At 42.5% G+C, this 15918-nt stretch overlaps 1 protein-coding gene across 4 annotated transcripts in view; it reads left to right on the top strand.

Annotated features, from left to right (window-relative positions):
• LOC131033198 (uncharacterized) overlaps nt 1–15918 on the top strand; it is a 76597-nt gene that overhangs the window by 42024 nt on the left and 18655 nt on the right. For all 4 annotated transcript variants that reach the window (XM_057964353.2, XM_057964350.2, XM_057964351.2 and 1 more), the window contains one exon: nt 15559–15771. In XM_057964353.2, coding sequence (XP_057820336.2) covers nt 15559–15771 — 213 coding nt within the window. The remainder of the gene's footprint in view (nt 1–15558; nt 15772–15918) is intronic.

Raw genomic sequence — 15918 nt, 5'->3', positions numbered from 1 at the left:
ATTGATTGAAGTGGAAGTGCTTGCACTGGTGATCTAGCTGGATCCTGACGTCCCAAAGGTTCATTGATGTGACTGAAATATGTCCTCCATGCACCTCTCTCTCTCTCAAGCTTCCTGTTCTTCTCCATTTCTTCTCTAAGCTTGTCTTTCAATGCCTCAAATGAGTCGGTAGCATCATCTAGTGTCTGCTCTGCTGTAGAGGGTCCTAGCTCAAATGTCTGTATATCATATTCCTCTGCTAGGATCTCACCTTCATATTTGTCTACTGCCGGTGTAGCTATCTGCAGTTTTCTGGATCCAGTCTCATCTCGAATCATCTTGGACATCTTGGTAGCCTTCCTCTTTTCTGTTACTTCATGTGAACGTCCAACAAGGCTCTCTAAATCAATTGCACTGTCCTCGTCCTCTACTACGATCACCTTGGTTAATCTTTCCTTCAACCAATCTGGGATAATCGATCTTGTTTCTTGAACTTGAATCTCTTTGTGCACTATTTCTTCTTGTCTGGGAGGAGATGTCATTTCATTGTCTTCTTTATCTTCATCTAACTCATAGTCCTGGAGAGATCCATCTGGTGAACCATGCTGTGCCTGTCCTCCTTCCTGCCTGTCATTCTGTACCATAGACTCCATGGATTCTTCCACTTGAATTGTTCTCTTCTCAGGTCTAGAAGAAGTACCGGATGATCGATCTCTGTTAGCCTCTTGTTTCTTCTTGGAAGATTCTCTCTTTCCAGGTCCCTCTTTCCTCTTCGAACCTCTTGGATGGAGATTGCCCTCACTGGCACATCGAAGGTTACCTTCACCTGAATTTCTAGGATTAGGATTGCCTTCACTCACACTAGCTCCACCTTCGGCTGGTTTCTCTTCCAAAGTGAAAGTCATAGCTATGCCTTGTTCTCTCAACTTCTGATGTTGTATGTCAACCCATCTGCGAGTACAAGACAAGACTGGTGCCATCAAAGTATCTAGATCCATGACCCCGGGCTCATTCCAATCTAACCTTATTGTTTTGCTTTCTCGATCATAGGAAGACTGGATATGTCTGCCACTGTCCTGAGCTTGGTCGGCCACTCTGTAAATCCTGCATTTCCTGATGAAATCCAAAGGCAATCTAGAATGCATTTTCCGTTTCACTTCAAGATCATCTAAGAGATTCATCATAAAATCTTCTATTTGGTACTCATGCCTAAATTTTCTGCCGACTGTCTCCTCTAAATGCCCATGTGGATCAAAGCTTTCTCTCAAAGCAAAAGATAGAAAAGAATACAAGGCTAACTCCTTCTCTGCGTCATCCATGGCTAAAGCATTAGGACATACCTCAACTTAATTGCCCAAAATGATGGGTACTGGAACTCCATTCTGATGTCTGTGTCTGAATGCCCTCGCATATGCTGCCAACTGTCTTGTTACTTCAAGTAACACAATTCTGTCTGTCGGATATCTCGACAACATGTATGGAGGTAAAGGACATCCATGCACCCTAATATAAGTGAACTTGGGAAACTGAATGAACCAAGCACCGTACCTCTTTATGAATTCCTGTGCATCCTGAGATAACCTGTTGTGAATCCCACCTTGCAACGTCCTTGTGATGTGCATCGTGAAGGTATCATTAACTAGCTTGTAGTTGCTCCCTGGCGGATGATGCAAGTAGGCATAGGAATCACAAGCTCTGACCTCGCCGGGTCCTCTTCCAATCACTCCTCTGTGAGGTAGTCCTGCGTATTCAACACTCCTGATCAAGGCATAGATGACGTATGAACTCATGTGGAAGGTCTTGGTAGCCTTGAGTCTTCTCAACTGTACGTCCAAGCAATGGCTAATTATCCTAGCCCAATGTATGGTACCTTTCCCTTGAACGATCACCTGGATGAAGTAGAACATCCACTTCTCAAAATAGAAGGCATGAGGGGCTCCTGTAACTCGGTTGAGCATAGTAATCAAATCCCTGTACTCCTGGAAATCAATCCTGTGCGGTGTGTTCGGGATCTTGCTTAGACGAGGACGACTCTTGAGTAACCAGTTCTTATTGATTATGCTTAGACAAGCATCTGGATCATCTTCGTACATTGACCTGGCTCCTTCTAAGCTCTTATATATCATGTCCCTGTGCTCTGGAAGATGGAAAGCTTCACTTATAGCTTCCTCTGAAAGGTACGCCAAAGTGTTTCCCTCATTGGACACGATCGTTCTGGACTGTGGATCATAGTGACGAGCACACTCGATCATCAACTCATGGCACTGAATAGCTGGAGGAAAGCCGGCCGCCTTAATGATACCACTCTCGATTATTCTCCGGGCGACAGGTGATGGTTTGCCAATGTAAGGGACCTCTCGAAATTTCTTCGTGCTAAAGTTGCCTAAGTTTGTATCTCCAATGTTGCTCCACTTGGACACGATCTTAGTCTCCACTTCTTCGGTCTTCTGATCTTCTTTCATGAGAGCTGAACGACTGGTGGATGCTCCCGCCTTCGGGGTTGCCATACCTACACAACATTTCATAATGAGAAGCTAGATTTTGCAATAAATAACATAGATTAGAGAATATTTTAGGAAACTTCATGATAAGTCTTTGAGTTATCATTTCCTAAAATAAAATGATTGAGCTAGGAATTCAAAATTCAAAATTTCAAAATTCAAAATTTAAGCTATGACGATTTAAAACTTAAAACAATAAAACCAAATCGCCATACCTCACGAAAGAGCTAACTCTAGAATGCAAAATGAACAAAGTTCGCCTAGGCAAAATTGACATTTCAACGTGATCTTCAAATAAATGTCCTTCTTATCAACTTCACCACCCTTCAAATCTTTGACGTGATCTCAATGTCTTCTTCAAGTTCGCACAATATGAAACTTTAGATTCGCACCACCTTGGATGATGTTTGCGCCTTCCTTTGGATATGAATTCGCACCCCCTAACTTGAAATGAAATTCGCACTTGAACTCAATTTCGCACTTCTCCCTTTGTCTTCCAAATCGCATGTGAAATGGCAAAAAATGATAATGTGAAAATGAAGATTTTCACCCTCCTTTTATAGCGCTTACCTCTCACCTCCATATAGGCCGACTTGGTAAATAATAAGGCAATTTAAACGATTTTTTAAACAAATAACAAAGCCGACCTTTATATACCAAGCGCAATATTTAATTTTTATTAATAATTTAACAATTAATTATTAAATGCCTTCGTTTTTAATTAATAGACTTCGATTTTTACAAGGCAAAATAATAAAATAATACCAAGCGCAATATTTAAATGCCATTTAATTGAATTTTCAAAACATATCGAATTTTAGCATTTAAAATAAATTCAAAAATATTTGTTTTGGGCGCCAAAATTTGAAAATGAAATATACATACCTCATCGCCCTGGTCCCTGACTGAGGGACAGGAGCGATCCATCAATTTGGTCTTGATCTTTGCATTTTTGACGTCCAAAGTCTTCATCTCCACGTTCAAATCGACATTTTAGCTGGGTCCTTCGAGTTTGATTGACTTGTTTGTGCGAAGGAATGTCTTTAAATGTGATATCGCCCTGGTCCCTTGGAGAGGGACAGGAGTGATCCTTGTCTTCTAGCTTGAAATTCATCGTTTTTGATTCTAACTCTTCGTTCATTGCCTTCCAAATGGCGTTTTAGACCCTTTGCAACTTGTTTTGTTATGATCTTCGAAGGATAATAGGTGTTTTGGCAAATATCGCCCTGGTCCCTTGGAGAGGGACAGGAGCGATCCTCATAATTTCTGCTTGACCTTTGTAAATTCGAGCCTCAATCGTCTTTGTGAAGGACAAACAATGCTATTCTTTCATTCCATGCTCATTTCGCTTGAATTCCACAAGACATTTAAACGTTGGAAGGATCATCGCCCTTGTCCCTTGGAGAGGGACAGGAGCGATCCATGTGTCTTGGCTCAAATTTGCAAACTTTTGATCTTGGTTCTTTGTTCATTGCCTTCGAAATAGCGTCCTTGATATTGCCTATCCTTGCCTTGTCTTGGTTTTGACGGGACATGAGTGTTTTAGTAAAAATCGCTTTGGTCCTTGTCCAAAGGACAGGAGCGATATAGGCCTTTTGTACAAATTGGTAGCATTTTAACGTTCAACACCTTGGTATATGACCTTCAAAGGATGCCTTGAACCTTTTACGACCTTGTAAAGTCTCGTCTTAACGTGATTTTTGCATGAATTGGCCAATATATTCAATATCGCTCTGGTCCCTTCCTGAGGGACAGGAGCGAACTGGGGGTCTTGATGTAATTCGTTCAATGTTGACGACCCTTGATGCTTTGTGCTTGATGGAGATGCCTTAAGACGTCCTTGCCACCTTGTTCTCCGTCTTAGAAAGTCTTGAATTTGGAGGAACGATAGTATAATCATTATATCGCCCTGGTCCCTTGGAGAGGGACAGGAGCGATCCTGGCCTTGTGGGCTTCATTTCACTTTATCATCTTCGAAAACTATCTTCAACGGATTCGTAATGTTCCATTCCATTCACCCATGCCTTGGGGTCCATTCAAATTGAGCAAGAAAATCATCTAAAGTAAAAATCGCTCTGGTCCCTCCCTGAGGGACAGGAGCGAACTTAGGTATTTAGGTCCCTTGTTGACGTTTCATAATCTTCAATTTATCCTCAACGGGTTCAACTCACCTCCTTTCTTGCCTTCAAACTTATAACTTGCTTGATTTCTGCCGGAATTTACCTTATGAAGAATTTCGCTCTGGTCCCTGGGAGAGGGACGGGAGCTACAAAGAATTTCGCCCTGGTCCCTGAGAGAGGAACAGGAGCGATTTTGGCATTCTGGGTCATTCTCCTTCATGTCGGCACTTCAAGTTATATTCATTTGATAAAATGCATCTCCTTGGATCTCTTCAAGACGTCAAGTCGTTAAAATCCTGCAAGGACAGAATAATATTTGATTTTGAGCTCCGGTCCTTCACTGAGGGACAGGAGCGATTTTGACTCCTGGAGGCACTTCCGTGTTCGTGAAATTCTTCAATTTATATTCAACGGAAAGATCACGCCTTTCTTCACCACTTGCAATTCGAAATTCATCTTGACTTTGCAGGGACAGTAAGATATTTGAAAACGAGCTCCGGTCCTTCACTGAGGGACAGGAGCGATTTTGCTCCTACAGGCCAAAATAACATGATTTCACAAGTTTAATCAATTCACGAGGCAAAAACGAATCATTCCCAATGCCCGGGATCAAAAATAAAAAAAAGTCAAAATTTGGTCAAAATTACTCAATTGGGCAAAATTTACATTTCATCATCAACACTTAGACAAATTTAAGCTCTGCACTCAAAATTCCAATTGAAAATAGACCATTTTGGCGAAATCATTGCATTCAAAATTTGCATTCTTACAAAAGAAGCTCAAAAGCTCTCAAAACTGACTGGATTCTGGCCTGAAAAGACGGCAATTAAAACCCTAAGGCTTGACCCTAAATCCAGACAATTGACTGACTAACAAAACCCTAAAAGCGAAGCGAAAAGCGAGTGAAAAACGAGCAAAAAAGAGGGGGTCCCCATTTCAAATGGGGCGATGTGTGAAATGGTCACAACAAGTACCAGTTCCTGCTGACACCGTACCAGTTCTTGTTGGCGCAGTACCAATTCATGTCGTACAAGTACCAGTTTCTGTCGTACCAGTACATGTTGGCAATGTACCAATTTCTGTCGTACCAGTACTTGTTGGCACTGTACCAGTTCTTTTTTGCACAATACTTGTTTCTGTCGTACCAGTACATGTTGGCACCATACCAGTTTCTGTCGTACAAGTACATGTTGGCACCGTACCAGTACCTGTTGATGTTGTACAAGTACCAATTACTTGTACGGCGACCTCGTTTTTCCCTAGTGCGACCTCCTTTGCCATTGTCTGGTTTGCCATATTGGTACGAACCATTGGACCAACTGCTGCCTCTACACCGTATGGGTTAACTCGTGCACTTCCGCTCCCTGGTCGTATAGCCTCTTCAACCTATGCCAACTCTTCACTCAACTCCACATGGATGGCACAAATCTTTGCACAGATACCCTCAAACTTTTCATACAACTGCTCCCTGCGTGTACGAACGCCGCGAAGGAGGGGATTGTACAGATCCTGCACGTACAATATGTCTGTTTTCTGACCGTACAGTCTTTCTCCTTTATCCGTTGCTAGTTGTACAAGATCGCATGACTTAGTTTCCTGTGGGTGCAATGTTCTACCGTACGGTATTCTTCCTCTTGCAGGTCGTACACAGTACGGGCTATGCCAGTCTCCCTTCTTTGTCGACCGTACGCCGTACAGATAACTCAAACACTCCCTCGACTGGCGTACGCCATATGAGTGATCCAGTACGGGGTTCTAGTCATCCCCTACGAGTATCACTTGCGGGTCCTTGTCCTTGCCTAGATCGATTTTTTTCACATCCCTTTCCTTGTACTTGATGGGTTTATCCCGTTCAAACTAGTGGGTTGGCGTGTCGTCCATCCGTGCCATTCCCTCTTGGTATCTACCGCACTCCGGGGGAAAGGGTTGTTCTTCCATCCCGCCGCTTGATTCTCCTATCTCACATATTTGAAGCATGTGACACTCCGAGTGGAAGACCTCATAGTCCTCCATTTGCCAATGAAAAAGTCCCGCCAATGAACTGGTTCCATCCTCGGGACATCCCTCCAATTCCAACACTCCTTCTTCGTCGGGTTCTTTCCCTCCTTTGTCTCCTTCAGAACCCCACTCCCATCTATTTGAATCTTCTGAGTCGAAGTCCGATGACGCGAGCTCTTCGCTAACGGACTGGTTCCTTAGATCAATTACATACTTATGACCGTCACTCTCGATTGAGAGCGTATTCCTTTTCCAGTTATGATTAGATTTGGCCATGATCAACCACCCCCTTCCTAGAAGAGCATCGTACGCTTTCCTTTCCAGTGGAATGACTACAAAATCCAGAAGGAATTGCTGCGTCCCAATTACCACCTTTTGTGCCATGAGGGTGCCAAGGGGTTTGATGCTGTGCTGATCTGCCCCGACCAGGTGGAAGGTTGGTGGCCATAGTGTTGGCTTGCCGAGGCTTCGCCAAGTTCCCTCCGGCAGTACGTTGACTCCAGACCCACCATCAACAATGGTGTTTGTCAGCTTTTGTCCCATTATATCCATCTCTACCACTGCGGGTTTCCGTCCGACGCCCACCGCTAGTAGCATAGGGTTCATGGCATCCGTACCGGATCCCTTCACCGGGTCCGTACCAGACTTTGTCATCGTTTGGTGTTCCTGACCGATGGTAGTGTCCCCGGTCACATTTGTCAGAGCCATCCTTAACTGCGGCATGGTCTGTAGAAGGTTAGACACCCGTATGGGTATTGTGGTTTGTAACATCTGCTTGATGATAGTCTTCTCTGGTTCCGACCGGACTGGTGTATCGGTAGCCAGGTGCGAGGCCCTCCACTCTCCAGCCATTGCCTGCTCGATATCCGCCCTTGCCTCCTGGAGTCTTTCTTTTTCTGTGCTAGGGTCCGGGTGCATGGCTTTATTTTTCTGCAACCTTGTGATTGCCAGTACGTCTTCTCTTGATCCCTCCACATTGAGCATGTTCACCCCTTTCTGTTTTGGACAATCTTTGTCCTCGTGATTTCCTGGACCGCACCATCTGCACAACAAACTTCCTACATCACCTCCGTTTTGGCATTCTCGGGCAAAGTGACCCCATTCGTTGCACTTCCTGCACTGAATCATGGGTCGCCCCTTCCCGTCATATTGAATTCTGCTCCTCGGTGTGTTATTATTGGATCTGTTGTTACCCTGCCAATTGTTTCTGTACCCTCCAGGTGAGGCGTCAGAGTTTGCTGTTGGCTTCGGCGGTGTCGCCGGCGGTGTGGCTTGGTCGGGTTGGGCGTAGAGCACTTGTGTGCTCCGTGCTTTCAAGTTGTACGGGCATTCCTTAGTGGAATGTCCCATTACTTGGCAGATGTCACATAAAACTTTACGGGGACAACTTCCTTTAGTGTGTCCTTCAGTCTTGCAGTTAGTACATCATAGTTCTTTTCCTTCCCTACCACTTTCTTTGTCACCTTTTAACTCCATCATGCTTAGCATATCCTTTCGGAGTGCTTGCACGGTTTTGGATCCCCCGTCGTTGTCTTCGTCCGTGCTGTCACCATCACTGGTCCGTCGCTTCCCTCGGGATGTCTTGTTTTCACTTTCAATATCCATGGCGCGGTTGTATGCTTCATTGTACAATGGCGGAGGGACTACTTTCATCGTCCTTCTCAGGGATGGTACCAATCCTTCTACGAACCACCGCTTCTTGAGGCCATCTGCCGACTGGTTCTCCATTTTGTTAAGCAGTTCCCTCAGCCTTCTGTTATATGCGCGCACACTTTCGTTTTTTCCTTGTTTGGTGTTGTAAATTTCCGCCACAAACTCGTTGTCATCCCATAGGAGTTTGAATTCTTCCTTGAAGGCCTTCTTCAGATTGCTCTAGGATGTTTTATGCTGAGCATCAAGGTCTGTGTACCAGTCAATAGCTATTCCTCGCAGAGTGGCCGGAAATGCCTTCACCCAGTAGTCCCGGTCATCCTGGCCATTTGCTTCCCAGATGGTGACACATGTCTTGCAATGTTGTACGGGGTCCTCTGACCCGTCGCCCATGAATTTTGGAAGTTTTTGTTTCTCCGGGGTGTGTGCCATCGTTTTTTTTTGCGTGGTTTTATGCAGTGCCTGGAAATGGCTATATGTCGAGAACGTACTATGTGCCCGGAGGGTACCGTACGCTACTGGTCTGGTTGGGCCCCTGCCAACCGGGCTTTGGTCACCTTCACTTCTATAGTCCCTCCTTCCTGGGGTTTTCGGATCCGATCTTCCTATTTTGATGCCCTTTGACAAGGATAAGTTTTTAATGCCGGACAACGTTGCTTCGAAAATAGTGGCGATTTCCTCATGCAGGTCTCGTACGACCTCCTCTCCTTGTTCGGAAAATTCCTATTGGGTGCTTTGTGATTCGGTTCTGGAGTCTTCTTCACTTGACGTCGAGTGTGGGGCCTGGTCGGCGAGATCTTCCTCCGCTACGTCTGGAAGTGGCAGGTTCTTGGTAACCTCGGCCAACTCCTTCCACGTACGCGGTTTTTGCCTCTCCCGACTACAACTCCGACTCACACTCCGACTTCTGTTGTGTCTCTCCGGACTCCTCGAGTCGACAACCTCTCTTAGTCACCGTCTCCTGTCGGCCTGTTCTTTTATGCAGAGAGACCGTCGTACGGTTCCCTCGTTTACTCCTTTGGTAGCAGTGGTATGTCTGTCTTTGTTCGGTCGTAGGGGCATCAAGTGCCAGAGGTACGGTGCTGACTGGCCTCCCTCTCCTCTTCCACCCTACGACTCTATTTCTCGTACCGTCGGAGAACTTGTTGCCGCCGAAGTTCCTTTGCCGTTTCCTCCCTTTGGTCTTGGAGTGCAATCAAATTCCTGGCGAGTAATCTTGGAATACTTCCGAGTAGGTCAAAGACGGGGGTGTTGACGGTGAGTTCACCACGTACCGTACCTTCTGAGACGGCTCTCTCTTGAGCCTCTCACCGTACGTACTGCGTGACTGACACGTCTGTTGACGTGTATTTTGTACACAGCCTAACACAGAATAAAATACCCAAGGGTACCTTATCCTCTCTTGAATAAAGTCGCTAACTGCTGAAGATTTCGCAAGAAGGATCAGTTAGGATGACTCCAATGTTCTTTTTAGTAGGGTCTCTACGTGTGGATAAGCACCAGTGGTCGTTGTGATTGCTGTGTCATCAAGGGGCCTTACGTTGCCGAAGATTTTGCTAAACTAAACAAGCTTTTTCAAAAAAATAACAAAGGATAGGGTTGGCAAGAGGTCTAATCTAGTCTAACCCTAAGAATGACTTGATGTGGGCAAGACTTGGTGAGATTCTACCAACTTCAATTTTGCTATAAATTAACAACTCAATTGAAATTGATGCGATCTTCTAAGGTAACAAATGATTTTTCAATACATCAAAGATCAGGAACACTACCACGAAGGTACATATCCAAGATACAACAATGATTGAAGGTTTAAACGATTCAAATATCTCCAGTCGACCACGCAAGGCGTTCCTACAATCAGCAAGAAGCTAGTGGTTTGGAAAGCGAATCCTACCAAAGATCAAGTCCAACACTTTGTCCTTCAAATTAACACATTACTTTGATTGAGAATGGTTCAAGAAAAAATGAACAACCATGAAGATAACCAAGAGAATTGCAACAAACACCATAACTTCAATATTTTATTGATCTCAAAGCCATCATGTACAACAATTGTTTGAATTCCTTTCTCCAAGCTCAATCTTGCTACAAAAGTAAATTGCTTCTAAACTCTAATCTCTCAATAATTTCTAACTTCTCTTTTACTTCTCATTCTAAAATGAAATGAAATGAGGGTATAAATAGCATCCTCAATTACAATGAACGGTCCAGATCAAGAAGCAGATCAATGGTCAAGATCATGACACCTAAACCCTAATTAGGGTTTGTTACAACCATTGCATAACATTTAATGCTTGACCAATGATAAAATTGTATTGCTTGGACACATGTCCTCTCTAGAAATTTCCACCAATGGATAGCTAGGGTAGGTACATCGGAGTTTGTGCCACCTTCCATGAATTGGGTACATTGAACCTGGACATTGTTGAGGTGGACCAATCCGACTGGAGGGGTGATGACTAGGATGCCACCTCGTCTGACACTTGTAGCTTGGTAGATATTCAATTTGATGTCGTTGAGAGGCTATCTTTAATTAACTCTTGCTCTAACTCCTGTCCTTGATTTGCAGGATGATCGATGTACCTCGCCTTGGAATGCTGGATTGGAAAAGGTCGCCCTCATCCTTACTTGATCGTCCTTGATGAGACCATCCTTGATCTGGCTTGATTTTCCTTGAGGGGAGAGTCTTTCGACTGGTGGATCTTTCAAGCCTGGGAGTCACCATCTTGATACCTACACAACATTTCATGATAAGAACTAGATTTTGCAATGCATGACATAGATTAGATTAATTTTAGGAAACTTCATGATAAGTCCTTGAGTTATCATTTCCTAAAAACGATTGAGCTATTGGAATTCAAAATTTCAAAATTCAAAATTTGAAGCAATGACGATCAAAATTATTCAAAATTCAAGGGATCCTCGCCATACCTCACTTGAGAGTTTAACTCTAAAATGCAAAACAAGAAATTCGCCTAGGCAACAATCGAAATTTGGTGACTTCAACGTGATCTCTCTCAAGCTAGCAACTTCGCCACCTTTGGAATGCCTTTGACGTAGTCTTTGGCAAGTTCGCCTCACTTGAAACTAAGCTCGCACTCCCCTTTGAAGATGATGTTCGCACCTTCCTTTAATGAAATTCGCACTTCTCCTTTATGAAATTCGCTCCTTGTAAATACAAATCGCACACCTCTTTGTCTTCTCCAAATCGCATATGAATGAAGGTGAAATGATGATTTGAAAATGAAATTATCACCTTCCCTTTATAGGCGCTTACCCTTACAACTACCTCAAGGCCGACTTGGTAAAAACAAAGATAATTAAAAGCAATTTTTAATAAAAACCAATGGCCGACATTTGTAAATATTTAAATCCAAGCGCTCCAATTTGATTTTTTATTTAAAATAATAATTAATTCATTTAATGCCTTTGCAATTAATTAATTCGATTTTTAAAATAGGCAAAATTAATTAATTAAATATCCAAGCGCAATTTTTTAAATGCTATTAATTGATTTATCGATTTTTCTAGCATTTAATAAAATTTAAAAATTGTTTTAGCGCCAAAATTTGGAGGAGGGAAAGATACGAACCCCATCGCTCTGGTCCCTGGGAGAGGGACAGGAGCGAATTGTCATTTTAGCCTAGATTCTTTTGCTTTTTACGTTCAAAATCTCCATCCTCACGTTGAAACTGGCATATTTGTTAAGAACCTCGAGCTTGATCGTCTTGATTGTGTGAATGAGTGCCCTCTAAGGTGGATGTCGCCCTTGTCCCTGACTGAGGGACAAGAGCGAACTTTATGTTTTCTCCTTGACCTTTGCATCTTCGATCCTCAATCTTCATCATGAGGGAGAAACAACGTTAGTCTTTCGTTCCATGCTTGTTTCACTTGTCTTTAACAAGACATTTTGATGCTTAAATGGATTATCGCCCTGGTCCCTTGGTGAGTGACAGGAGCGATCCCTATGTTCTAGCCAAAATTCTTCGTTCTTAACCTTAACTTCTCGTTTGTCACCTTCAAAATGATATCTTTGATCTTGTGTAGCTTGGCTTTGACGTGATCTTGAAGGATAATGAGTGATTGTGTGAAAATCGCCCTGGTCCTTGCCTGAAGGACAGGAGCGATTTAGCTTCTTGGCTCAATTTGATCACCCTTTAACGTTTGGTTTCTTTGCATATCATCTTCTTAAGATCACTTTGACACTTGTGTAACCTTGTACGCCCTTAACTTGGCGTGATTTTGAAAGAACTAGCCAATCTAATGGATATCGCCCTGGTCCCTGACTGAGGGACAGGAGCGAATTTGAGTATTCTGGGCTCATCCTTACTCTCATCAACTTACAATCACCTTCACAATGTAAGATGAGGTCCTTTGATCCTTCTTGAACGCATGAAATGTGATAATCATTCAAAACTTAAGCCTCCATGGAGATTTCGCTCTGGTCCCTGGCTGAGGGACAGGAGCGAACTTGAGCATTTTAGTGCAAATCCTTCATCTTTGTCAATCTTTGTAACTTCCTTCTTTGTCGAGACACCTCAAAATGTCCTTGCCACCTTATGCTTTGACTTAGAATGACTTGAATTTGGGTGGAAGGCAATATAACCATTATTTCGCCCTGGTCCCTGGCTGAGGGACAGGAGCGAATTTTCACTTGTAGGCTCCATCACACTTTGCTAACTTCCAAAATTACTTCAACGGTCTCGATGTGCACCCTTTCACCTATTCTTGGCATGAAATTCGTTCTAACTTGGTGAAAAATTGACCTAAGACAAAAATCGCTCTGGTCCCTGGCTGAGGGACAGGAGCGCTTAGGCCAATATGGAGTTCACTTTGATGTCTTGCAATCTTCAATTTGTCTTCAACGGGTTCATTTCATCCTCCTTTCTTACTTCAAACTCAAAACTTGCTTGATCTTTGCCCAAAACATGCCTCATGAGGAAATTCGCTCTGGTCCCTGGGAGAGGGACAGGAGCTACCACTGAATTTCGCCCTGGTCCCTGACTGAGGGACAGGAGCGGTTTAGCTTCTAGATCAAATTTTCCTCATGTTTGTGCTTTCAAATTATATTCAAATGATAAAATATATCTCCTTTGATCTCCTCAAATCGTCAAATTGTTCAAATCCTGCAAGGACAAGGCAATGTTTGATTTTGAGCTCCGGTCCTCCACTGAGGGACAGGAGCGATTTTTACTCCTGGCACATTTCCGTGTTTGTAAAATTCTTCAAATTATATTCAACGGAAAGGACATGCCTCCCTTTATCACTTCCAATTCGAAATTCGTCTTGATCCTGCAGAGACAGTAAGATTTTGAAAAACAAGCTCCGGTCCTTCACTGAGGGACAGGAGCGATTTTGCTTCTACAGGCCAAAATATCAAGATTTTGGGAGTTTAATCACTTCACAAGGCAAAAACAAGTTATTTCCAATGCTCGGGATCAATTATCAAAATTCTCAAAAATTGGTCAAAATTACTCAATCGGACAAAAATCAAAATCTCATCATCAACACTTAGACAAATCTGGACTCTGCATTCAAAATTCCAATTGAAACTAGACCACCTTACTCAGCCTTTGGCGAATTTACTTTATTCAGAATTGCATTCCACGAGAGGAAGCTCAAAAGCTCAAAATTGGACTGGACTCTGGCCTGAAAACACAGTAACAGAAACCCTAAGGTTTGACCCTAGTCCAAACAACTGACACACTAAACCAAAAACCTAAAAAAAACAGAGAAAAAGGACAGGCAAAACGAGCAAAAAGAGGGGGTCCCCATTTTAATGGGGCGATGTGTGAAATGGTCACAACAACGTCCGACAACTCTACCAAGTCTGCCGTCAACTGATCCTCTCGTTCCTCTTTTGCGGTACTCTCTTCGTGCGTGTTGCTGTCCACGACAATTAATTGCTGGTTAAATGGTCTGCCCATTAATTGCTTCCGCCTGCCGCCATGGTTATCTCCAGGTTCGTTCAGGCAATGGCGCCAAAATGTTAAAAAACAAAAAACAAAATAAAATTTAAAAGAAAAGAATAGAAAAAGAGAAAAAAAGGATTACGGTGTTGTGGGGATCCTAAAATGCCCTCTACAGCCCTTATCAAGTTCTAATCACTTTCTTAGTTAAGCAACATTCTCATTTGCATGCCACAGTTCAAATGATACTTGCAATAGGTAACTCTTTTCGAATTGCATCAGTTGTGAAGAGAGGGAAAATGAGGAACATATATTGTAGGCTTTGGGCTTTTTGCTCTTGTATATTTCAATGAATTTTTGTGTTGCTGCTATACTTGAATGATGAATCAATGGACATTGAGTCTTGATTCATTATTTCTAACTTCAGTCTTGATGAATTTTAATTTTCATGTACAATTATAATTGTTTTAACTTCTCAATAATAACTTTTATTCTGTTATTTATTATTTAATTTTTTTTACTCTTATATGAAACTTTTTTAATGTATCACTATGCCCTGCCATTCCCTGAAAATGGTTTCCTGTTGCTGACATATGCGAAACGTGTCCTTACATTGCCTGCAGTATGTATACTGGAAATGTCATGGAACATGGTAATTCAGTGAATCGCGTTGGCTCATAACAAGCCAGATTTTGCTTCACACTGTTGTTCAAGGTCAACTCATTATAATGAACAGCTTTTGTCTATCAGAGACAAGTTGTTGAACCAGTGTACTTGTCCTTAAACACATTACACTTCAACCCGCTATTTCGTAAACTCCATATATTTCTTGTTTTATCTGTATCTGTAATGATAAGAGGCATTTTTTGTCCTGTCTAACTTCAATATCTCCAACTTGGGGAATTTGAAAAATGGCTTGGGAGTGAGAGTCTGTCATGCATTTTCTGTTATCTATGGAATTTTGATAGCCATGAAGTTTAGACTGTTAGCATTCATGGAAAGTATGAAATGTGCTTATATGCTCTGTTTGCTATAAAATTTTTGGTTTATAAGTAGAATCCACGGATAACTTGGGAGGCTCAAACTTCCAACCTCCGAATTGCAATATACACTGCAAATAGGAAAGCTGTACGGCTGTATATAACGCCATCTATTTTTTACAGACCTTTTGGCCATCTTTGGAAGTAATTCCTCGTGTTTCTTTTAGGATTCAAAGGGTTTCATTCTGTAGTTGAGGTTTCATGATTGTGGTTGGGTTCTTTCTTTAACAAAAAGATAAAAGAACTTTCTATGTGAATAATTGAATCAATTTATTTTTTAAATCGTCATTATTACATTAAGTATTCAGGTATTGAAACAGGTTAATTGGGATTTATTTTGTTTGGGTATTCTTGATGTCAGGTTTTCACATGGGGCTACAAAATGGTGACTCCACGGCGTGTAACAATATCTAGGAACATAAAAAAGAGTGGAAACATCCCTTTGAAGTTTCATCGTATGGAGCGGCTTCATGTGACTGCAATAGCTGCGGGTATGACTCACAGCACAGCTCTCTCAGATGATGGATCCTTATTTTACTGGGTTTCATCTGATCTAAATCTACGTTGTCAACAGGTGTGCATGGTTGCTTCTCTTGTTAAATTGGGCATTCTATTTCTTATACACACACAAAAAGTACCAAATTCCAAAAGCAAGAAAAGTACATTAATGCTAATTCATGTACCTGTTTAGAAAGTATTTCATTGGCACGTTATATTTATT

The sequence above is a fragment of the Cryptomeria japonica genome, chromosome 6 (genome assembly GCF_030272615.1).
Source record: "Cryptomeria japonica chromosome 6, Sugi_1.0, whole genome shotgun sequence".
Classification (NCBI taxonomy): domain Eukaryota; kingdom Viridiplantae; phylum Streptophyta; class Pinopsida; order Cupressales; family Cupressaceae; genus Cryptomeria; species Cryptomeria japonica.
The sequence above is the reverse complement of the archived record's forward strand: the minus strand, read 5'-3'. Positions and strand labels throughout refer to the sequence as shown.